Source organism: Nipponia nippon, unplaced genomic scaffold (genome assembly GCF_047370975.1).
Source record: "Nipponia nippon isolate SJK-2023a ecotype South Korea unplaced genomic scaffold, ASM4737097v1 scaffold_6, whole genome shotgun sequence".
In the NCBI taxonomy this organism is placed as follows: domain Eukaryota; kingdom Metazoa; phylum Chordata; class Aves; order Pelecaniformes; family Threskiornithidae; genus Nipponia; species Nipponia nippon.
In genome coordinates, this window is record NW_028262380.1 from 3,511,701 (window position 1) to 3,533,395 (window position 21,695).

Here is a 21,695-nt window from a genome sequence, read left to right on the forward strand (position 1 = left end):
TACGGATATCATATAGACGACCTCAAAGATGCAGAGCAACTTCTGGGCTGAATAAGGGTGAAAACTGGGCTGAGAGGGAGATCCCCACTGCCACGCAGGACGGGGAAGGCCCGAGAAGGCTGGTGGGGAGCAAGGGACCTCCTGGAGCCGTGCAGAAATATTCTGGATTATCCCAAATGTCACATGGCAGCTTAAAAGCTTTCCAGAGGAGTAAAAAGGTGATGCACACACACATTCAAAGCTGCTCTTTTCCTCTAAGGCTGTATCATTTAAACAGGAGAGCGATGGTGGCTCGGAAACCCTGCACGCTCCTAAAGAGTTAAAATGTAGTTATGGAGATGGGCATGATTAAAATTCTGGTAGAGTGTATTTAAATTGCAGGGAAAGCTGAGCTTGTCCAACTGGAGAGTCAGACCGCAAGTTCCCCCAAATAGGGCTTTGATTTTCCAACACAACACCCGAAATCCTCTTCTGCTTTTCTAAAACACATGTGGGATCGCGCTCCCTATCGCACAACACGGCTTGAGGAATAATTCCAGGTATACAGGTATCAACCGGAGGTCATCGCTCTGGAAGGGCTGGGAATTTCACCGGGAGCAGAGAAGGAAGACGAGCCTGGTCCCTGGTGGCAATGCTGCCTTGAGAGCTACCCACCGCGGCAGCACCTACCGATGCAAGGTCATGGGCGGTTTCGCTCAAGCATGGCACTCGATGACAAAGATATATGGGCAAATATCTGAGAAAAACACTAAAAGGATGCAGTTTTTGTGGTCAATACAACCAAACCCAGGATTCATTTATTGGGTAACTTTGTTCTCCTCTTCCAGCCAGCACTTTCGGGCTGCGAGGTCAGCCGTATTTCAGGAATCAGCTTGGAGATGGGAAGTTGTCCATGCATTTTGTGTCCACGCAGCCTGTTTACAAGGAGGTCAGCTCACCTTTGAGGGCCTCTTCCAGATGCCTAACTTTCATAAAGGTGTTCTCAGTTCACTGAGCCTTCTGTGAAATACATTGCTGCCCAAAAGTCACCTCTTTCTGTATTTTATTCACCTTATTTCTGTATCCTTGCATTACCCCCACGCTGCTCTAACGCTTCCAATAACTGCCACTGCTTTCACACCTTTTCTTTTCTCAAGTCCACTGCTTTTACCAGCCTTCTTTAAAACACGCTGCCAGGGCGAAATAAAGCTTGCATGCATTGTGCTTAGCCTGCAACAGGCAGGTGAGCGCTGGGAGGGGAGAAGCAGCAGCTCCCAGTTAACGCTCCTGGAGGGGACTACATGCTGCGGCGTCCCTTCTCCACTAAGCAAGGCTGCAGCTTAAAGCTGGTTTTATCAGACCAGCGTGCGTGGCATCCAGCAGCTCCCAGATTTGGATTATTTTAATAAGGAAAATAACCTGCGCTCTGCCGCAGATCGGAGCACTGAGACACGGGGCGCTTGAAGCCATCCTGCCCTTCGCTATCTCTGCCTAAACTATCCCCTCGGACGCTGGCGTTTTTATTTTGCTATGTCGACTGCCACACGTCAGACAAGCAAAAATGATTGTGCAAAAATGACTGCACATGGTGTACGCCTGTACATCAACAGACCGAGCTGTGCAGTCACCACTCCGGAGCTGACACAGGAACGATCTTGCAGCTTTATCCCACGCGTTCGTTTAAAAAGCATCGTTGATTGACAGGAGCCAGTTCAATGGACTCGCAGGAAGGCAAGGGCAGAACGGGCTGAGAACAAGGCTGCTGCTTCACTCCCGACAGCAGAAAGCAGCACACACCAACCATGAGCTGCTTTTGTTTTGCATCTAAAAAAAAAAAAAAACCACCATCGCTTGCTCCAGGACTAACAACTGCCTGCGCAGGCGGCAGGGCTGAAAACCAAACCGCATCTTTGCTGAAAACCAAACTGCATCTTTGCTGAAAACCAGACTCCATGGGGTTTCAATCCTGTAAAGAGGCTTTAAAAAAAGAATTAAAGTAAGAATATTTCAATCCAAAGCAAATCCCAGAAGCAAAAGCCTCCTTTGGATGCTGTTGGAGGTCACAGGACTATTAAGCATCTAAAAACTCAGTAGGTGACGTTAAGGGACGTGAAGGGAGGCTGTCCGGGCGCGGGCTGGGACGATCCCAGCCGTACCCCGACAGCAGCTGCTCGGGGCAGGTCCTCAGCACCCCGTTGGGTTCCCAAGCCCGGGCGGTGCTGTCGCGGGGGGATGGCAAGCGGCCCCGACGCCGAGCCTCGCCGAGCCGGGCTCTGCAGTAACCAGTAGCAACTGCGCCTAATCCAGCCCGGAGACAAAACTGCCGGGGCTCATTCGTACCCACCTCACGTGCTGAGCAGAGTCTGTGCAGGGCCACCACTGCTGCAGGTTTTTTATTTCAGTTTAAGCTTAGTTTTAGAACAGTTGTTTGGGTTTTTTTAATACTCATATTTAAAGCAGTTTTTACAAAGATGCAATTTTAATAGATGAGGTTGGGGTCAGCTTCAGTCTAATGATGCACAAAAGCTTTTTGCTCTGTATATTCACTGTACAAAAGACATTTATTTCAGTGCTTTATTTCCATAGTATGAGAGAAATTACCAAGAAAGAAGCTGCTCTAGCGCTGACAGTCTTGATTTTTTTGAAAGAATTACAAGAAAGAACAGAAAAATCACGTTGAAGAGAAAAGGATGAAAACAGCAGTTGCTCTGCCCCATGTTCAGGCGACAGCACCGAAAAGCTGCCTAAATGCCAAAATGATGCCAGTATCACATCACCCATTAGGTGCACTGAAATCAATGCATGTCAAGACTGGAAGCAAAAAATCTTAGAAATATATATTTTCTACTGAAGTTTCAGAAGAGGCGAGTCACCAGACACGTGGGCTCATGACCTGGGATAAAATTTCACTGAATCGCTAATCCAGATTTTTGGTAGCTTCTTCAGCAAATTTTAAATTCTAATTTAGCCGGTTCTAAGTTGAGAAAGCCAAAGATTAAATGAAGACAGAAAAGCTTTTCCCCCCGACTTTTGATCTATGAATACAACGGAGGTGGGATGGACCCAGGTGCACTTGGAACGACAAGGAAAAACTTGAGGTATGTGGTAGCTGCGCGAATACAGATATATTTGTCCCTTTTTTCTCTCGGGGCACACTCAGCTACCAGCACCGGGCAAGAAAGAGGGCTTAGCAGCTTTCCAGCATCTCCAAGGAGGTCAGGCAGAAGAGAGAGGCAGGCTCTTCATGGGACCACACGGTAGGAGGACACGAGACGACGGGCAGAAGATAAAACGAGATGTCCAAACCGTAGGGAGAAGCCTTTCCACCGCGAGGTCAGTCCAGCAGGTTGCCCAGAGAGGTTGTGCAATCTCCATGCCTGGAGGGTTTCAAGACCTGACTGGACAAAGCCCTGAGCAGCCTGGTCCAGCCTCGCAGCTGACCCTGCTCGAGCAGGAGGTTGGACTGGAGACCTCCTGAGGCCTGACCTAACCACCCCAACCGCCCCGTCAGCCTCTCTTCCCAGGCATCCCACCAGCAATTAAAGCTTGTGCCACAAAGTCAGCCCGGCATGCTACAAACACACAAAAACCTGGATGACGGAATTATTTTATTCTGTATAAAAATGGGTATACAAGAGAACAGAGGTCCCAACGCCTGGTTTAAGAAACATCCCAGCTCCATGATGTTGAAAACCTTCTGGATACAACCTGAAGTCATAGAATCACAGAATCATGGAATCGTTAAGGTTGGAAAAGACCCTTAAGATCATCGAGTCCAACCGTTCACCCAGCACTGCCAAGTCCACCACTAAACCATGTCCCTAAGCACCACATCTCCCTGGCTTTTAAATACCCCCAGGGATGGGGACTCAGCCCCTGCCCTGGGCAGCCTGGGCCAGGGCCTGACAGCCCTTTGGGGAAGAAGTTTTTCCTAATATCCAACCCAAACCTGCCCTGGCGCAGCTTGAAGCTGTCCTTTACATGTAACAAAGAGAGTCAAATCACGTACGCCGGTCCCCCTTTCGATGTCAGCCCTTCCCTGAGATTCCCCTCCATGCCACAACACTTTCCCCTCAGCGCTGTGCCTGCAAACAGCCTCCCTGGCCAGCCCGGGGGAGATGGTATTCTTCTAGCAAAAAAAAAAAAAAAAGAAAAAAAAAAAAAAGAAAAGAAAAAAAGAAATCGCCTCGATTATTTATGCTGCTCTTTGAACAACACCAGCTATTGTCAGGGAGTATTTTACAGCTCTGAATGTCACATTGAGAGTCTGGTCATGCCAGTAGGAAAGGCTGCCGCTGCCACGTCCCAGCATAAAATGCTTTATTCAAAGCACCCGGAGTCCAGCGCCGGGCAAACCTAAAAGGAAGCCGGTGGGTGTGACGGCCACATTTTGTACAATGATATGAAAAGAAGCAGGCGAGGGTGCTTGATTTTTTTGGGGGGGCGTAAGGTGGAAAAAACTATAACGAGCATCATGCAGAGCCAGGTGAGGCTTAGTGACCGAAAACCCTGGCTCAATATTGCTCCAGGGGAATGGCACGGACAAGCGTGGGGGCGAGCAGAGCTGGAGACGTTCCCGGCAGGGCCCAGGGAGAAAGCACGGAGGGAGCGTTGGCTGTCGAGAAAAGCGGGCTGGCTCAGCGGACAAGAAACCCGTTTCCTGCCTGATTGCGACTGTGTGAAGGGAAACGGGGCTCTGGAGGCAGCCCTGCAAACAAAGCACGGCTACCTCCAGCTCCCACCAGGCAGGAGCAAGAGCTTGGGAGCGCCCAAAAACCACCGAGCCGCTACCAGTTTAAAACAAAACAAAACAAAACAAAAAAAGAAGAAAAAAGTTTAAAAAAGCAACAGGCCCTTTTCCACGGTGCGTTACGTTACAAAGCAAAACTGGACGGGTTGCAATCTTCCTCTGCCGCACCCCGAATGCCAGGTTTCAGGTTACTTCACCCGCCGTACCTGCAAGAATTTTCTCTGAAGCGCGTCATTTCTACTGTCTCCGGTAACACCTAGCTCTTACAGCCAGCCTTTAATCTGCAGATCTTCAAAACGTCCTGCAAAGAAAGCAAGTGTCATTTCCTTCCCCCTCCCACGCCCCCGTGCGCCGACGAGGAAGTTATAACCCAAGTGAAATAATAAATATCGCCCAGCGAAAAGGGAACGCGGTTAGCAATAGGAAAGCCAGCGGCCCCCTGTTACTCTAACCTACGGGATCCATCCTTCCAGCCTCCGACTCAGGAAACAGCTTTTCATCGCCGGGTATCAAAGCTCCTCCCAATTTTGGCATCTCCACCTCTTCTGCCTGCAGAACTCGTTCAAACGCTGAGGGTTTGGTTTGGTTGTTTTTTTTTTTTAACCAATTCGTGGATATTTGCACCGTACCCAGCATCGGCGCTCACGGCTTTACCAGCTGCCGTTGCACATCTCGCGGGTCTGTTTACCGTCAGCAAACATCCGAGCAGTAATCCTGGCTTTATCACTTCGGCTTCCTGATAACTCCCCCACGGCTGCTCCCTCAAAGCCCAGAAATCCAGTTTACCACCCTTCGCAAGGGAACCTCCGGGCATTTTGCAAGCTGTATCATTTTATCTCCCCCGCCATCGCAATTCACCGGGAAAATATTTGGTGAAACCTATTAGAAGCTTTCTTGATGTAGGTGCACAGACTCTACCACTACTTCTGCCCATGCAATTTTCTCTAACATCCAAAAAAAAAGCAAAGGCAAACTTTTTTTTTGGAAATACAATCCTATGCTGCTCGGTGCTGCTGTTCCCGTTACCTTTGAGGTCCCCATGAATTTTTCCAGCGACAACACTGTGCTGCTGCATAAATCTCTTGGTTCATGCAAAACTTGATTCCTTTTCCACCCATTTCACAAGCAAAGGCTTTCTCTTTTCCTTTAGCTGTAGCCTAACGATTAACGCTGCCAAAAGACCCGCGCGTTGCAGTCCTGAAACAACTTCTTCGCTAAACGCTGCACAAAAGCCTTCAGACTTCAGAGGACGAGAACATCTAAGGGCATCAGGAGCACAGACAGCTTCCAGAGATCTAATATCACCACCTAGAACAGAGAGCTACACGCAAGCATCGCCTTCAGTACTTTCTTTTTTTAAGATACTGACTTTTCTTCTCAATTTTAAAGAGCAGCAGCAGGGAGAGGGACTTTCACCCCGCACCCTGCAGCTCTCGCCTCCTGCATGCTGCGCACCTCCTTTCACGTAGTCGGTTTGTTGCTCATTTACAGCGGTGTGGTGGAAGGCAGCCCGGGCTGAGGCCATTAATTCCGGTCACACCCCAAAGCCAAGAATCATAGGTTTGTGCCTTGATGTTGAAACAATGGCATTTTGGGAGAAGTGATTAATCTACCCACCCAAAAAAATCCAATTATTTCCACGGGGTCCCATGCTGTCTGAAAGCCTGGGTGCTGCTGCACTCAGACCGACGCGAGAGCAGGGGCGAGAGGCAGCGCCGAAGGCACGTGTCGAAGCAGCGGGGCAGAGGGTCTGTCCTCCTTGGGGTGGTCTGCAGAGCCCCGGACAGGCTGCCCCTGCACGCTCCCATCCAGCCCATGCCCAAGGGGAGGAAAAAGGGGGAAAACCTGCTTTCCTCTGCTTTCCCCCAGGCGTAACTCTGAGTGGAGCTGGACAATTGCTCCCAACGGGAGTGAAGATGGGGCTGGGGCACACAGGGATGGCTGGGCTGCCTCACCTGCAGCGTGGGCAGCGGGGCGAGGGGAGGGGGTTCTGCCCCTCTGCTCCGCTCTGGGGAGACCCCCCTGGAGCCCTGCGTCCAGCTCGGGGGTCCTCAGCACGGGAAGGACATGGAGCTGTTGGAGCGGGGCCAGAGGAGGCCAGGAAGGTGCTCCGAGGGCTGGAACAGCTCTGCTGTGAGGACAGGCTGAGAGCTGGGGGTGTTCAGCCGGGGGAAGAGAAGGCTCCAGGAGACCTTACAGCGGCCTTGCAGTACCTGAAGGGGGCTTGTTAGAAAGATGGGGACAGACTTTTTAGCAGGGCCTGTTGCGATAGGACAAGGGGGAATGGTTTTAAACTAAAAGAGGGGAGATTCAGACTGGATATAAGGAAGAAATTGTTTACAATGAGGGTGGTGAAACACTGGAAGGGGTTGCCCAGAGAGGTGGTGGATGCCCCATCCCTGGAAACATTCAAGGCCAGGCTGGACGGGGCTCTGAGCAACCTGGTCTGGTTGAAGATGTCCCTGCTCATTGCAGGAGGGTTGGACTGGATGGCCTTTAAAGGTCCCTTTCAACCCAACCCATGCCATGTTCTGTGACTGGAGCCACATCGTCTCCATGCCCAGGAGAAACAGAAAGAGCAGCAGCAGCCGTGGCTGCAGCCCTGAGACCACCCTGACCTCCACTGTTGGTAACCCTTCAGCTCAAGGGCCTTCTGACATGTTTGACCCTGCTCACGGGTTGTCCTCTCCTGAGCGAGAGGTGGCCAGAGCAAGCCAGAGGCAGCACCATCACTTAACAGCAAAGAGCTCCCAGCTTCCTTCCAGGCACTCAGGCTGAAGAAATAAAAAGGATTTAAAGCAGATGACAGTGTTTTTAAAAGATGATCCATTCCTCATGAAATCTTAATGGTTTCGCGTTTTTAAGCCATGCAGTATTCAGCCTTCCCCAAACAACGCTAGATGACAGAAACAGAAAACACAAGGAAGCCTGTGCCCCTTTGGGGGCACGGTGCAATACTTTTCCTAATAAAAATATTATTATCAAGCTGATGCAATACAGATTAAGAGACGGCTTCATTTTCTCCCACTCAATCCTGCCCCCAATGCCACTGGCGTTCATGCTGGCATATGTTATTTTCATGCAGGCCGAAAGTAATTATAGCAAAGCAATCATGGGGCTACATTTTTTAAATTTAGTGAAATATTCAGGAAAAATCTAATTTTTTCACTTGTTTTTATGTCCAGTTGCTGCATGCACTGAGCCTACGACTGCACCACGGCGTGGATGAGAGACCTTCTCTGCCACAGTCTGAAATCCAGCCAGCAGACCTCCCTGAAACCAGCACCGCTTGAAAGCTGAGGTCAATAGCCACCATCTTCAGAACAGAATTCTACAAGAACAAAGCTTTTTGGGTAAACAAAAACTGCATCTTCTGTGGACAGGGAATAACCTTTCACACGAGCTTCATGCACTTAGGGAAACCATCCAGGTAACACGCAGCTTTCTGATTTTATAAGAGATTGACAGATTAGAAACCAACACAAAAGACTGCTTGTTAAGTTTGTTGAAAGTATTTTATCACTAATCACTGGTTTTGGACCGCAAGTTTCTCCCCACTCTGAGAATGAAAATTTAATCTACCAGATTCAGTAAAGTAAAACAGCGAAACGATTATACATGCAGGGAAATTTCAGTGTAAACGTTTTAAAGCTGTGTTCAATGACAAACGAGCAGGCGTGCTGCTGAATCGAGGTGTGCGTGTATGGTGATCGTCCTCATCAGACCGCGGTGTGCCCATCATGGGGATATTTTTTTGAAAGAGAAACTGAAGTTCAACTCTTGTAGGCAGTTTAAATTTAAGATAGGAGGGTTTCTAGGGTATAAAAAAAAGCTGCAATTTTAAACCAGTCAACGTACAAAATTGAGTTGGGTGAACGTTGCATTCACCAGCCTCAATGAAGCCATAAAACCTTTTTCCCTACCTTCCCTTGGGCTTGCACCACCGCTGCCCATCACGTGTCCTGTTGAGCAGCTCTCAACCCAGCTCTCTCCACAAGCCTCATAAAAGGAATTCATTGCAACTAATGCCAAGGCAAAGAGAAAGAATGTCTTAAAAATCCAAATAAAGCTTTTTTTTTTTTTTTTTGACCATGTAATTGCAAATAACAAACATATCTGTGGTTTACAGAGGAGGCAATAAATTAAAGCTACAGTCACAAATCAGACCAAAAAAAGATACTTAAGTCATTCAATCCACCACCCCAGGATGGCTGCGGCCCCATGGGACGCTTCTCAGTTTTGTGAAAGACTTGGAGTCCTGAACGGAGGAAGTACAACACGAAGAGCACTCTCAGAAGTTGTTTCTTTTTTTTTTTTTCTTATAAAATTAAGCCAACCCTCTGGTGCTTCCTGAGAACAGCCTCTTCGGTCTGGTTGCAGCAAAAGCAAATGGTCTTTAGCAAATAAGCTTTTTATTTGTGAACATCATAACAAAAAAGGAAGTTTGATCCTTGGCAAAATGGTTGCCTGTGTTTGTTCTGCAACAGCCCAAAGAAGATGGCTGCGACATTTCAGTTTATAGAAAAAGGAACTGGCACTGAATATCTTTTTAACTTTAAATTGGTGCAAAAAGGCGCGTTTCAACTCCTTACAAAGCTGAGGACCCCAGCAACCTAACTTCCCCTCCGACAGAGGCTACAGCGGAATGGTCCCATGGGATCCACCAGCAGCAGCAGGACCTGATCCTGGAGATCGCAGTAATTCTTCTCACCTTCTGCTACCCTCACCAGACAATGCGGAATTAAAAAAAAAAAACCAAACCAATCTCCTGTATTTTCTTCATTTTTCATTGGGCTGTACCCCTCAACCAATACTCAGAAGGCATGGGGGGCCTATTTCCACAACTTTGGTGAGCAAAAGTATTTTAGGAGTGGTCACGAAACAAAATAATTTGAGGGTTTGGTTTGGGGTTTTTTTTTGATATTTTGAGTTTGGCATTTAGTATAAAACCTGCAGGCAGACGGATCCCAACTCATGGAAGTCAGTGGGGGAGAAAAAAGCCCTGTCACCGCATACCCATGGACTTTGCACTAGTTTCCACTGCATTTCCAAGAAATTCCAGAATAATGTACGTTCAGAAAAGAGAAATCTAGGGTGAATTCAAGTCACCATGTCAGAGGTGAGTTTCTCTGAACGAGTATATCGTAAATAGTTCCTACGCCTCAGCTGAAGTTCAGCTGGGTGGAAGTCCACCCAGACAGACACCCCTCCAAGCGCAGGGTTTGCTTTCCAAGCAAGTCCATCCGTTAGGACTTTCCAACGTGGTATAAGCAGGAGAAAATGCCAAAGCTTAAGTGAATGAGCTTTTCAGCGGGTAAATCCAAGACTTGGGCGATCCCGGCTGATTTAGGCTGTGCTGTAGCCATCTCCCTACACCGCAGATGTGACAGCAGTACAATAGCATGAATAATTTTTGTTACTCACTCCCTCCTGAACGACAGCATTCAGAGTCTAAATTAAGAACATGAAAACGATTAACATTACCATTAACCTCAGCCCCACCCTAATTGCACTACATAAAAGCATACGTAACAATTACAGAGATAACATTGTGTGTCATAAATATCACACACAGGAACACAGCAGTCGCAGCATTTGTTTCCTGACCCGGGAAAGCTGCTATAATTGTAGCGTATTGTGCTCATGGAGGATTTAGATTTGGAAGTTAGTTGCCAACAGCCCTTGTTTGCTGTAATTTCCCATCAGGCTCTTAAAACTCTTCGGGTTCGCAATCAACACCGTGTCAACGCGCTGCTCTGAGTTCTGCACCGTGCGGTTCAGCAGGAATTTCACGTTCTCGGTGGAAACAAATCAAGATCATCCCAGGGATATACAAGCTAGATGTGGAGATGTCAAGCGATTAGAGCAGAATTTGCATGTTCGGGATTTTTAATGCACATTTCACAGCTATGGGCATCTAAACTAAAACCATCTTCGCTCTTGGAGGCTCTCTATCCAAGTCAAGAGGACAGATATTCAGGAGACCATTTCGGTTTTAAGTAATTTGGCTATTACATCACGCCTAACTCAGAGGTTTGCCATTTCGAACCTGGACAGCCTCCAGGGGCTGGTGTGAAATTACTCAAATTCACAGAAACCACCACACCCTCTTGGACAGGCGCTCTGTCCACGGCATCTTCCCCTCCTGGAGGAAACCATCCTCGCAAGCAAAATTCTCCCAAGTATTCCCCCACTCCTTTCTAGATAGAGAATTTAAACTGCCCAGATTGCCAATTTGAGGACTGTAAATGAGACCTCCCTTCCAGTGAGCCCCTAATGATGTAGTACCTGACAAACCCGCTGGTTTTTGAAGTCCTCTCTTTATAAAGTGGTCTTCCATCTCAATGGAGCCTTCTCCATTCAGTATTTCCAGGCAACACCAATACCAGCTTTTAGCTCTAAATGCTTTTCTACCAAGCGTAGAGAAGGTTAAAAGCGACACTTCCACTCATATTGATATTTTCCAATTAAAATTAACAGATGACAGTGACCCAAATAGACAGTGCTGGAGAAGGGGTTCTCCAAAATGAAAATACCAACGTTTTGGATGCCGCCAGGCGATACTGTCTCACTTTTATCCCCTTGGTAACCTGCCGACTTAGGTCTCTTCTCAGTTTCATCTTCGCTTTCTCCCAGGAAGAACAATCATTTCCACATCAATCCATTCTCTTTCCTCACTTAAGGTCTTTTAGAAATTATATAGAGGATTTCATTTTCTGGGCCATTGAAAGTCATCAAGTTGAGCTTTTTCTGCCGCCGCGGGCAGCGGTGCTCTGGCTGCGATGCCGGTTGTTTGCCGAGGACCCCACGAGGTTCGTCCCGAGAGGGAGCCCAGCCTCCCAGAAAGGTTTCGAGGGTGAAGCCGAATGCTACTCTCTAACGGCTTGGCACTTAACGATAAACACCTCCCTCATTAGTATGCTGAGCTACATTAGTTCTGCCGCTTACAGCGCTAAAGCATTAAAGTGGGGCTGAATCTTCCATTTCACAGTTTGCAATGTGAGGCATTAGACGCTCGCGGGTCTCCAGGCACGGGGCGCTGACGGCATTTACACAGTGTTTTAGATGTGTGAGGTGCTGCCGGTAAATCTGCTAATGCCTGTAAAAGAGGCAGCGCGTGCCTCCGAGAGAACAGAGATGAAGTCATCCGTACGCACAATAGGGGTTAACGCGGCAGAGGGGCGAAACGACTGCCCGGTATCACACGCGAGGCTTTGGTAATACCATGACCTCAACTGGGGAGCTGGCATCATCCTACAAATCAAATATGGGTTACCTAGTGGCAAGCAAGAAGCAAATTTACACTGGGGACTCTCCCTCAAGCCTGGGAAGTCGTATGATCGCTCCACTCAATCTCCCTGCTACTCAATTTTCACACAACTTGCAAGATTTGAAGACTTTTAAGTTTCTTGAACGTGGCTGAAATTGCTCCGTGGTTCAAAAGGTCACTTGGGATGGAGGGGCTGATCAATGCAGACTGTGTCCTGTTACCGCTCTCCTATGTTTAGGAAACTAAGCTTAAAACCACAACACTACTCACCCTTACGTGAAAACTATGAATGACATCGTCATCACGACAGTTGTACCTGTATTAGCAAATATTAGCATTTTAGCTCTTTTTTGCACTAAGAACTCTTTGTCCCTATTGAAAACAACGTTCCCCACTGAACACGAGCAGTACCTCAGCCCCGATAACCAGAGCAGAGTAAGACCAGCCAAGGCTAGGGAATGCTTCCTTGTACTCAAAACACAAGCAAAAAGGTGTCGGGGAGAGCAAACGGCTCCCAGATACTCAAACGACGACTTGCAGTCGGATTCTTCAATGCATATGTAGCATTATGGCTTTAGAGGCATTGCGCAGATTAATCAAACAGAATAATGATCTCCTAGTGAAGTGTTGAGCTGGAATTAAAGAGATTAATGTTTGGGTCCCAGCTCTAGAAGTTCTCACCCTTGGGGAAGTCGTATCAACTCCTGCACCTCTCCTCTCCACAAAACCTCCTTTGAATTACTGACTGAAGAACCGGAGCGAAGATGCCAGAGGGAAAGACCATTTCAAAGACTTCTTTTTATTATTATTTTTTCCTTAATACCCACTATGAGGCACTGTCTTGTTTTATTCATGATTCTTTGAAGAAAGATCTTCCATCTTAAGGGAATAAAACCAAGTATGTGTTATCTTTTGAATAATATAATAATATCACGTGCTTCTACTGGTGAAGTACAATTCTGAACAAATACTCACACGAACATACCAGAAAACGTGCGGTGCAATTTCACGTAATAACGGGTTCGATGGTACTTCGTTACAACGCGTTTGTAGACCCAAAGGTTAGGTCAGGCAAAATTCTGAAGTTAGCGGAGCACTTCTTGGCCTAAATTCACACAGGTGCAGAAGGGCACAGCAAGAAACACTGTCCCATACGGTTTTGTGTATTTTGTGGTCTCCCATTGCTAGATCCCTAAAGACTTTGGTTCTTCTAGAGTTAAAGCAAGGCTCTTGCTTTTGTTTCTCAAGCTGACATCAGAGGAAGCAAGACATTCAGCCATCGTGATGGATTTCTAATTCTGTTACTCCACACCAGCTCACCTGTAAACCCCTGAGTGTCCAACATCTGGCATTTGTAAGACGTCGGTCGTCTCCCAGTTCTTCTGTAAACCAAAGAGATATCCAAACCTTCCTGGAATGTGGCTTCTTCTGAAGGCTCTCTGAGAAAGTTCATTAAGTTGGGCTAGCAACCTCAGCATTGCCCAAAACACAAAATGCAGGCCAGATTTTAGTGAGGATTAAAAGAAAGGGGGAAGTACGTGGGTGGAAGAAGAACAAAGAAGTTCAGTCACATGTCAAAATGCTTTTTCTGTTGTTTTTTAATCTAAACCCAAAACTTATACGGCATCCAAGTTTGTGCTGTGCAGTATAAAGAGCAAGCGTAGGCTTCCTTCACCGTGAAAGGATACATATAGCACGCAGCCAAGTGACAAAGAAGAATTTGCAATGAGAAGATAACTGTGTTTCAGTGGTGACATCCATAACCCAAAAGCTGTCATCGTCTGACAGCAGCAATAGGTAACAGTCACAACTGAGACGATAACGACCACAGCGACCAAACCTTCCTCCCCACACTCTGCCTGAATTTGCACTGGGAGGCCTCAGCAAGCCCACAAGATTTCAACCCATCTCCAGTTGCCTTGAAAGCATAATTAACTTCAATTGTCTTTTGATTTTATCTCCGTTTTCTCAGGTTCTAGGCTATTTGGGAAAGCGCTCTGTGTCCGCAGATGTGGGTATGCACACCGGTGCGTGCGCGTACTTGTCTGGAGTTACCACCTTCCCGGTGTATCTGCTTTTCTCAGGGCCTCCTTGGAGAACGAAGCTTAGGGAGGAAGTCTAATCTTTGGGAAATTTTCCTTCTTATCCTGTACAGTTGCTGATAAAGATTTCTGCTCCCACCGCACCTTGCTGATATGGATGAGCTCAAACCGAGGGAGCATTCAAGCTCAGCTTGACTCTGCTAGGCTCAGCTCTCCGCTTCCCCAATGTTTTCTGACAAACTGCTCTAACAGGGATTTCAAAAAAAGATGCTGACCTGGCCCTTGCAGTAAGGAAGAGATTTTCCTCCCTTCTCCACATAAATTTTAAAGTTTCCTGAAAAACATAAGGACAGGATTCAGAGAAAGCGACAGAGAACGTATACAGAGAAAAGACCAAGGCTAAAGACTAACTGACACTCCAGGCTACGTCCACAGCTCTGTCCATTTTCCATTTATTCTTCTGAAGTTTGCCTGCAGCAGTTGGGACAGAAGAAACCAAATCTCCAAACACTGCTGCTGTCTGCGTGATCATACGCCCCAAGATGTGAGCACATAACTTGCTGTCCAGGAACCGCAGCGAGCGAGTTCCCCCTCCTCCCTCCGTGTCTTGTCATACGTTGTGAGCCTCTAAACCTCTACGTGATCGGGAACGGAGAGTATTTTGGGGGAATTTAAAGGCAAATAGTAATGATCAGTGTTGCTTCCACTGCAGCAGCGCTTACGGATTCCTACTGAAGAAATTGGTGCTGGATGTAGTCAGAGATTATATATTCATTCCCTCCTCTCTCCTTCTGCCCATGATGAGATTTACCAGAAAAAAAATAGTTGTTAGTCAATCGAGGGTCTTGGTGAGTCACAGGCAGGCAGGTGACCTACACTACCGCTCCCCCTTAGGGGCCGCGAGGTAACGCGAGCAGCAAGACTACACGTCAGGGAGGGCAAACATGGAAGAGGAACGACAGCTTTAAGAAAGATTAATGACCCTGCAGGGCAGGTTCAGCACTAGTTTGATTCAGAAAAATAGACTGGGTGCAGCCAAAGGGTTGGAGAATTCCATCCAAAAAAACAGAGGGTTGTTTCACTCCCCCAAAACTTCCCTATTCAGTGGAAAATTCAGCTTGCTATGAAGTTAGGTGGAAGTTTCTGAGCCAGCCCAGGCAGCGGTTCACCTATACACCCAAACAAGAAAGGCCAAGAACAAGGCATCCAAACACACGGCCCTGCCAAAACCTCAGTGGTTTTATCATCTAGAGTTCAAATCAAGACCTCCCGTCCTGCTGTTCGCACTGCACGCGGAAGAGTTTCCAAGAAACGTCTCTTGGCAGCAATCCCAAAAACGCAGCTTCCGACCCGCTGCTGGGAGCGGAGCTGCCGTGCACGGTGGCGGCTTCTCTGCAGATTTTGAAAGTTGAATTTCCTACGAAGCTGCCCCCATGCCACATCCTTTACTGCTAGCATAGCACTGAAACAGCACGGCCTCTTTGAAAAAAGCCCTCGATTTCTCTAAACACAACTGTTTACACTCGCCTAAGCCTTGCCTAAGGCAGGCCTGGTGGCCTAAGGCTGGGGGAGAAGAGGAGCCCGCCCTTGTTCTCATTGCAAGTTTTACACGTCATCGGGGACGCTTCCCCCCTACCCTTCCTGCAAACCTGTTGGGATCATGAAAATAATTGTGGTGGAAAAACCTGGGCTAACCCAGCCGCGGCTCGGTGAAACTGTCCTATCCAGTAGGGTAGGCTGGGGCAGCCACCGAAGCCCTGGAAGATCAGGTGGTAACGAGCCAGTGCAATCATCCCTGGCTGGGAACGGCAGGATTCAAGGTCAGGTTGGACGGGGCTCTGAGCAACCTGATCCAGCTGAAGATGTCCCCACTCATTGCAGGGGGTTGGACGAGATGGCCTTTAAAAGGTCCCTTCCAACCCAAACTGTTCTATGATGTTCCACTCACGCTCTTTGGGAGAGGTGGCAAGTGTTTGCTAGTGGGTCTGTTTCTACCTCCCACCGCCCTTCCCCTCCTCCAGTAACCCGGTGTTTTCAGTTCAGCCAGCGTTGATTTGAGACCGCCGTGACCTCTACTCAGAGGTGCCACCAGACCTGGGAGCACTACCATGTCTGGGCTCCCAAGGTTCCCAGTTACATATGCAGAACCTTTTAGGATGTAATCGAGGTTTCGGATTTAAACTTTGAAGTCTTCTTACCTGCGTTCTGCAAATGCAAGCTCCCTGGTCTGCCAGCATTATACCCCGTGCTAAGTCTGAGCTAGAATAAATGTGCGACGCTGCTGAAATGGCTGACAAAAAGAGGACAGTAACGTGTGACAAGTGAATGTGACCGGTGGAAACAAAGCCCAGAAATCTAGTGATACATCTGAGCGGACAGCTTTGTAAAGACTTCACGCAGTAGTTTTCTCCCACATAATCCAAATCTGAATGCTTTGGACCTGTGACACGAATCAATAAGTGATGTATAATGAAACACTTTAAAAAGCAACCCATCAAAGCATAGAAGGGTGCTCAAGCCCTTCCAGCTGACATCGGCTATTTCATAACCCCAGTTTTAGAGAGAAAAACCATTCAGCCCAAAGTGCCTTTCCGGTAGCCCACAAGAGTCAAGAGGTTCATGGCATGACGGACACCTCCGGCACCCCAGCGTCCAGCTCTGTATCTTGCGTAGCAGCCCGCACTATCTGAAATAGCAGAACAAGTCCCATGCCCTTAACCGTGGACCTTGCCGTCTTATTCCAAAAGGACTTCGCTGCAGAAGGAGAGTGCTGTTGGGCTACTTCGCTCCAGCCGACAAAGTCACACCCACGCCTGCCTTCATCATGCAAGACAAACCGCTCCCACAAGAGCAATTTTGTTGAGACCGTTTACGCTGGCCAGTCAAATCAGACAGCACTGGCCACGGCGAAGCATCAGCCCACGGCTGCTCCTCCTCACCTGAGTTCAGGCGCATCCTGCAGATCCGCGTGGCTTCAGATGCCAGCTGGCCGCTGAATTGCCGGCTTCCCACCCCAACAGCTAAGAAGCCTTGAGAGGCGCAACCCGACCCCAGTTTTTTTTGAGAAAGCTACTGCCTGAGTGCAGGTAGCATCTTTGTCCTACATATTCACTGGATTATGATAGGACCTGTGTTATTTGGGCAGATATTTGAACACATCCATCAGTCTCTTGCTTCTCTAAAAAGGCTTTTCTTATACAAGCAAAAACTGAGCAATAAATGGAGTTTAGGCTATTAATGTTTACGGTGTGCGTCATAGGCAAATTTCTTCTGTCTCTCTGACTTTAGTCTCATTGAACTTAATCCTTGTCTGGGATCAGCTATGGAGAAAGCACACACCACAGACAGAGCCCTTCTTCTAGGACAGTTGGCCTCTTCTCAGTAAATTAGTGGGATTAATTCAGCTGTTGACCTCAATAAGAGTTGTCCCCAAACCAAAATGTGAGCCCAGCAGACTAAAAAAAATACACATAGCAAAACACAACGTGAAATTCAGTTAAGTACATACATAAACACACACACACAAACAGATCTGAAACTCATTGCTAAATATCACACAAATTCAAAGGGAAGCATTTAGTCATCCATAAAAGTTACGATTGACTTCAGCTTGGCACAGAGGTGTCACACCAGGTTTGCAAAGAGTTCAAAGAATTTTTATATGAAACCATAAATTGGTCAAGTTTGTGAAGCATGCAGTGTGAGCGGGACCTTATGTGCGAGCTTTAAGGAAATATCAAACCACATATACAAATTTCATCTCCAGACAGGGTAAATCTGTGAAAGCCACAGCAACAAGAAATGCTTTAAAAAAAGACCTCGTTTATAAAAATCACCAGCTTTCATGTGCACATCTCAATTTGCTACTGTAGCAACACCATCCTAGCATCAAATCCATTTTGGTTGGAATAAGTCCTTTGAAATACCAAACAAGAAATCTTACAGTAAGATTTTTTTTTTTTTTTAAAGCATTCCTCAATCTTTTCCTCAAGTCGGACCTTGGGAAGAACTTCAACCAGAACGACTGCCCCAAAACTCCCTGCTGCATGTTGTTTTTTAATTCACTAACGTCCTGAGTAACATCCCTTCTTACTCCATAACCTTCTTTCTTACTCCTTGACCTTCCTTTCCTCCAAAAGACTCTGGGCTTTTTCTTTCCCCCTCCTTAATAAATCACTCGTGCCAGAATTAAGCACCCATCTGTCCCAAATTAATAGCAGAAGTCAGTGTATCTCGACCTAATTCTGGTTTGTACAACCAAGGAAAAAAAAAGCCTTAAGAAAAGCCCTCTTCAAAATAGTGCAAATATTGATAGCCAAACTCTTCGTGCCTCACAACGCAAACTAGAAGTTTCAAAAATGAAAGATTCTTTCAAGTAAATAAAGAGAAAATACTCGATTCATGAAAGTTTGCATCAAAACAAAGGCAACCCCCCAGTCTAAGAAGACCACGCTCATTAAGGTCAAACAGGGGAACGACGGTTCACCATGGTTTCGCCGTGTCGATGTTGTAAGACAGAGATGTGAATCCGTGAGAAAGCTGTATGCTCAGCACCTCCGAAGGCTGCTGTTCTCCTGCGCAGGCTACAGCAGTACCAGCTTCATACCCCAAACTTCTCATTTATATTTCTACTATACCTTAAAAGGGACGCTCATTCAACTTTTCACCTCCCCAACGCGACGGTCAAAGCTTTTCCGATCAATATCAAACCGGGACGACGATGGGTAGTACGCAATCAATCCTTATTAAGGCTGACGATTATTCTCGATGCGCCCTGTAAGAGAGAAACACCCAGTTAATGGCTTGTGCCAAGGTGAGCGAGTCGTTTCACACGGACCAGCCATATTAAGCAAACGGCCTTTTTATTGCCCCAACTGCTTGAATTTTGTTGTGGATGACTGGGGCTGTCCCACATAACTGAAACTGTCCCAGCCACTAACGTAGTCTCCATATAAAATAAGTTTATCGAAGTATTACAAGCACAGCTACAGAAGGCATGGAGAGGGTGGAGAAGACGACTGAAGACCATAGCTCGGGCCATTTGGGGAGGAGCCCAAGGCTACACAGTCTGCTAATACACCAGGAGCCTAACGGACAAAAAAATATTAGTCTTAAACTGTTCTGTTTTGCAGAGAAGACAACAAGAAACATACAGGACTTGGCCTGAAGCTGGAACGATCTCCAGTTGTGACAGATTTTACACTCAAATCTAGACGGCTGCCTTAAAAACAACCTTATTTTCCCTTTTCTAGGGCAGGCAAGGTTTGCGGGCAGGAGCAGGACCCTTGTTAGGCCAGCCGGCATCAGCAGAAGAAGAGGACAAACCTTTCGACCGCGCAAACTCTTCTGGAGGCCTGACACAGGGGAAGGTGCCTTCAAAGCTACGCTCTGCTCATGAAAACGGCTCCGAGGTGGAATTAGGCATGTATCAGTTCGATCATCTGCGGGAGGAGAGGATAGGTGGCTCTTCTGGAGTTGTGGGTATGTTAGTAAGGAGGAGAGGAAAACCATAACTACTTCATCAAGTTGGGGGAGAGACGAGTGAATTATTTATTCCCTTGACAACCAGCTCAATGGGACACGGTTATTTTCTCAACTATTCAGTTAAATGTATTCAGTTTCTCAGTTACTTTCTGCAGGACTCCTTCCAGTTTTAGATTTCATTTTCAACCAAAGCTCGCCGTACCTTCCACATGCCACACAACGCATAAACAGGCAAGATGCATTTTTACAAGGTAAGGCAAGTCTTAAATAGCCAAAACCACCTATGCTGTTAGAACATCTCGGCCAAAGTTAACAATCCCCTCAACTGTGCCAAGTGAAAAGCTGACGTTCTTTATTATAATGCTTTATTAGAGCATTAAAGCCCTCTCACATCGAGAGTAAGCTGCTGTGCACAGCACCCAAACCACCCACCAGCACCCAAGGCAGCAAAGCCGGCAGCTGAACCAATGCCGGGGAGCTCCGACAGCAACTCCCGGGTTTGCTCCGAGCATCTCGGTGTAGCTGACGGAGACGGCCAGGCTGCAGAGCACCACCGAAAGAACCAATATCCCCGCTCCACCTCAAAGCATTGCCACGACAGCTTTTATATTTGCATTTGATAAATGGGACGATCAATTTTTATTTATTTTTAAGTTGTTGTAGAAAGGAGATATATTCTGCAGACACAGGGAAGAAGCACCAGAGCATCTTCTCCCTCGTGGTGCAGCAATGCTCTCTGGACGCCCACTCCATCGCTTTGCATTCCCCAACAAATAACCCAGGCTTGCTCACAGCAATGTGGATTCCCGATCCGGCTTTGTAGCAAAACAGGCTCCCTCTAATTATCCCGCAGCCTGACGACATCTAAATGGCGGAACAAGAACACGGCAGAGACTCAAAATGAGAGAGTGTGAAAACAAGACCGTCTCCTTTCTCCATTCACACCGCAGGTCCCAAGCGCACGAGGACACGCTCCCGCCTGAGTCATTCCCGGCAACGCTTCGCAGCCCGGCAGCAACCACAGATATTTCCCACGCAAGTGTGGTTTTTGGGTTTTTTTTAATTATTTAAAATGAGAGGATAGCAAGAGTAACTTTGGGACTGCAAGGAGCGACAGTGCGATTAGAAGGATCAGTCATGTCTACAGAGTCTTATTAGAAGTAATTTATATGTAAAGTAAAACAAATATCCCCCACTTTTCTAGGAAAATGCCAAATTCCATACTGATTTACACGCTTTACAATCTCATTGACTTCAGAGGGATTGCCTGCGGTACGAATCACCCCGCTGTGGCCTCCCAGCAATACAGAATAATCCCTTCGTACTCCTCCTTTCAAAAACGCTATCACCCACCAGGTGCTGCAGCGCGGACCCCAGGAGCCGAGCCTCAGCCCTGTGGCAATGCGTCTCCTCTCCCATGACAGCTCGGGGAGGGGGTGAAAGGGAAATAAAAATCTGACGATGGAAACGCCGACGAGCGAAAACCACGGCCTCAGCCAGCCCGGTGTGCGTGGCTGAGCACCGGGGCGGCCGGCGGGGTATTTGGGGTGGCGCGGGGGGAGAGGCACGACCCCTCCTTCAACCTAATTAAACCCAGATCCAAAAGCCATTCTGATCCGAGGGCATTAAGTATTTTTGTTAGGAAGGGCAGGGATGAATTAACTCCTAACTCTGGCCCTAATCTGTTTTCATTGTTGTTTGAATTCTCCCACTTCCTAAGATTTCAGCATTTCCTCGTGATAAGGAGGAGCTCCAGCCTGCCAGCTCATCTGCCCCTTCTCCTCAAGGCATCTGGGCAGACGCTTCCCCCAACCGGGCTCTTAAAAATTACACGACCTGCTTCTCCATTTACAAACGCCGGTGCAAAAAGGCAACTGCTGACCCCGCTCTTCACTTTAATCACAGCTGTTATTTACAGTGCTAGCAACACACTGGGATAGAGGCTAATAAATGTTTAATGGCCCAGTAAACACCAAGGGCTTTATCTACAGCCCATTTCAAAGCCTGATCAAATATAATAATCCTTTGCATGTCTGTCTGCCACTTCCCTGGCCTCCTGCAGGACGGGAGGAGATGTACATGGCTGCTCTATATTCAGACAAGAAAGGGGGGTTACCTATAGGGAAAGGGGGGTTATAGCTATAGGGACACGGATGTTTTCCCTGCTTCC

General features: G+C 47.4%; 1 protein-coding gene and 1 long non-coding RNA gene across 6 annotated transcripts in view; both read right to left on the reverse strand.

Moving 5' to 3' along the window:
- Positions 1 to 21,695, reverse strand: part of PTPRA (protein tyrosine phosphatase receptor type A) — a 131,518-nt gene that overhangs the window by 84,580 nt on the left and 25,243 nt on the right. For 3 of the 5 annotated variants that reach the window (XM_087737034.1, XM_087737029.1, XM_087737032.1), the window contains exon 2: positions 18,679 to 18,815. In XM_087737034.1, coding sequence (XP_087593160.1) covers positions 18,679 to 18,696 — 18 coding nt within the window. In that variant the 5' untranslated portion in view covers positions 18,697 to 18,815. Of the gene's footprint in view, positions 1 to 18,678; positions 18,816 to 19,366; positions 19,483 to 21,695 lie in introns of those variants that run through there. The other 2 variants (XM_087737030.1, XM_087737035.1) reach the window with 2 other exon arrangements.
- On the reverse strand, positions 3,575 to 5,743 carry LOC148051326 (uncharacterized). The gene is made up of 3 exons (XR_015699842.1): positions 5,182 to 5,743; positions 4,936 to 5,030; positions 3,575 to 3,687 (listed from the first exon to the last, which is right to left on the reverse strand). It is a non-coding gene; the product is annotated as an uncharacterized LOC148051326 (long non-coding RNA).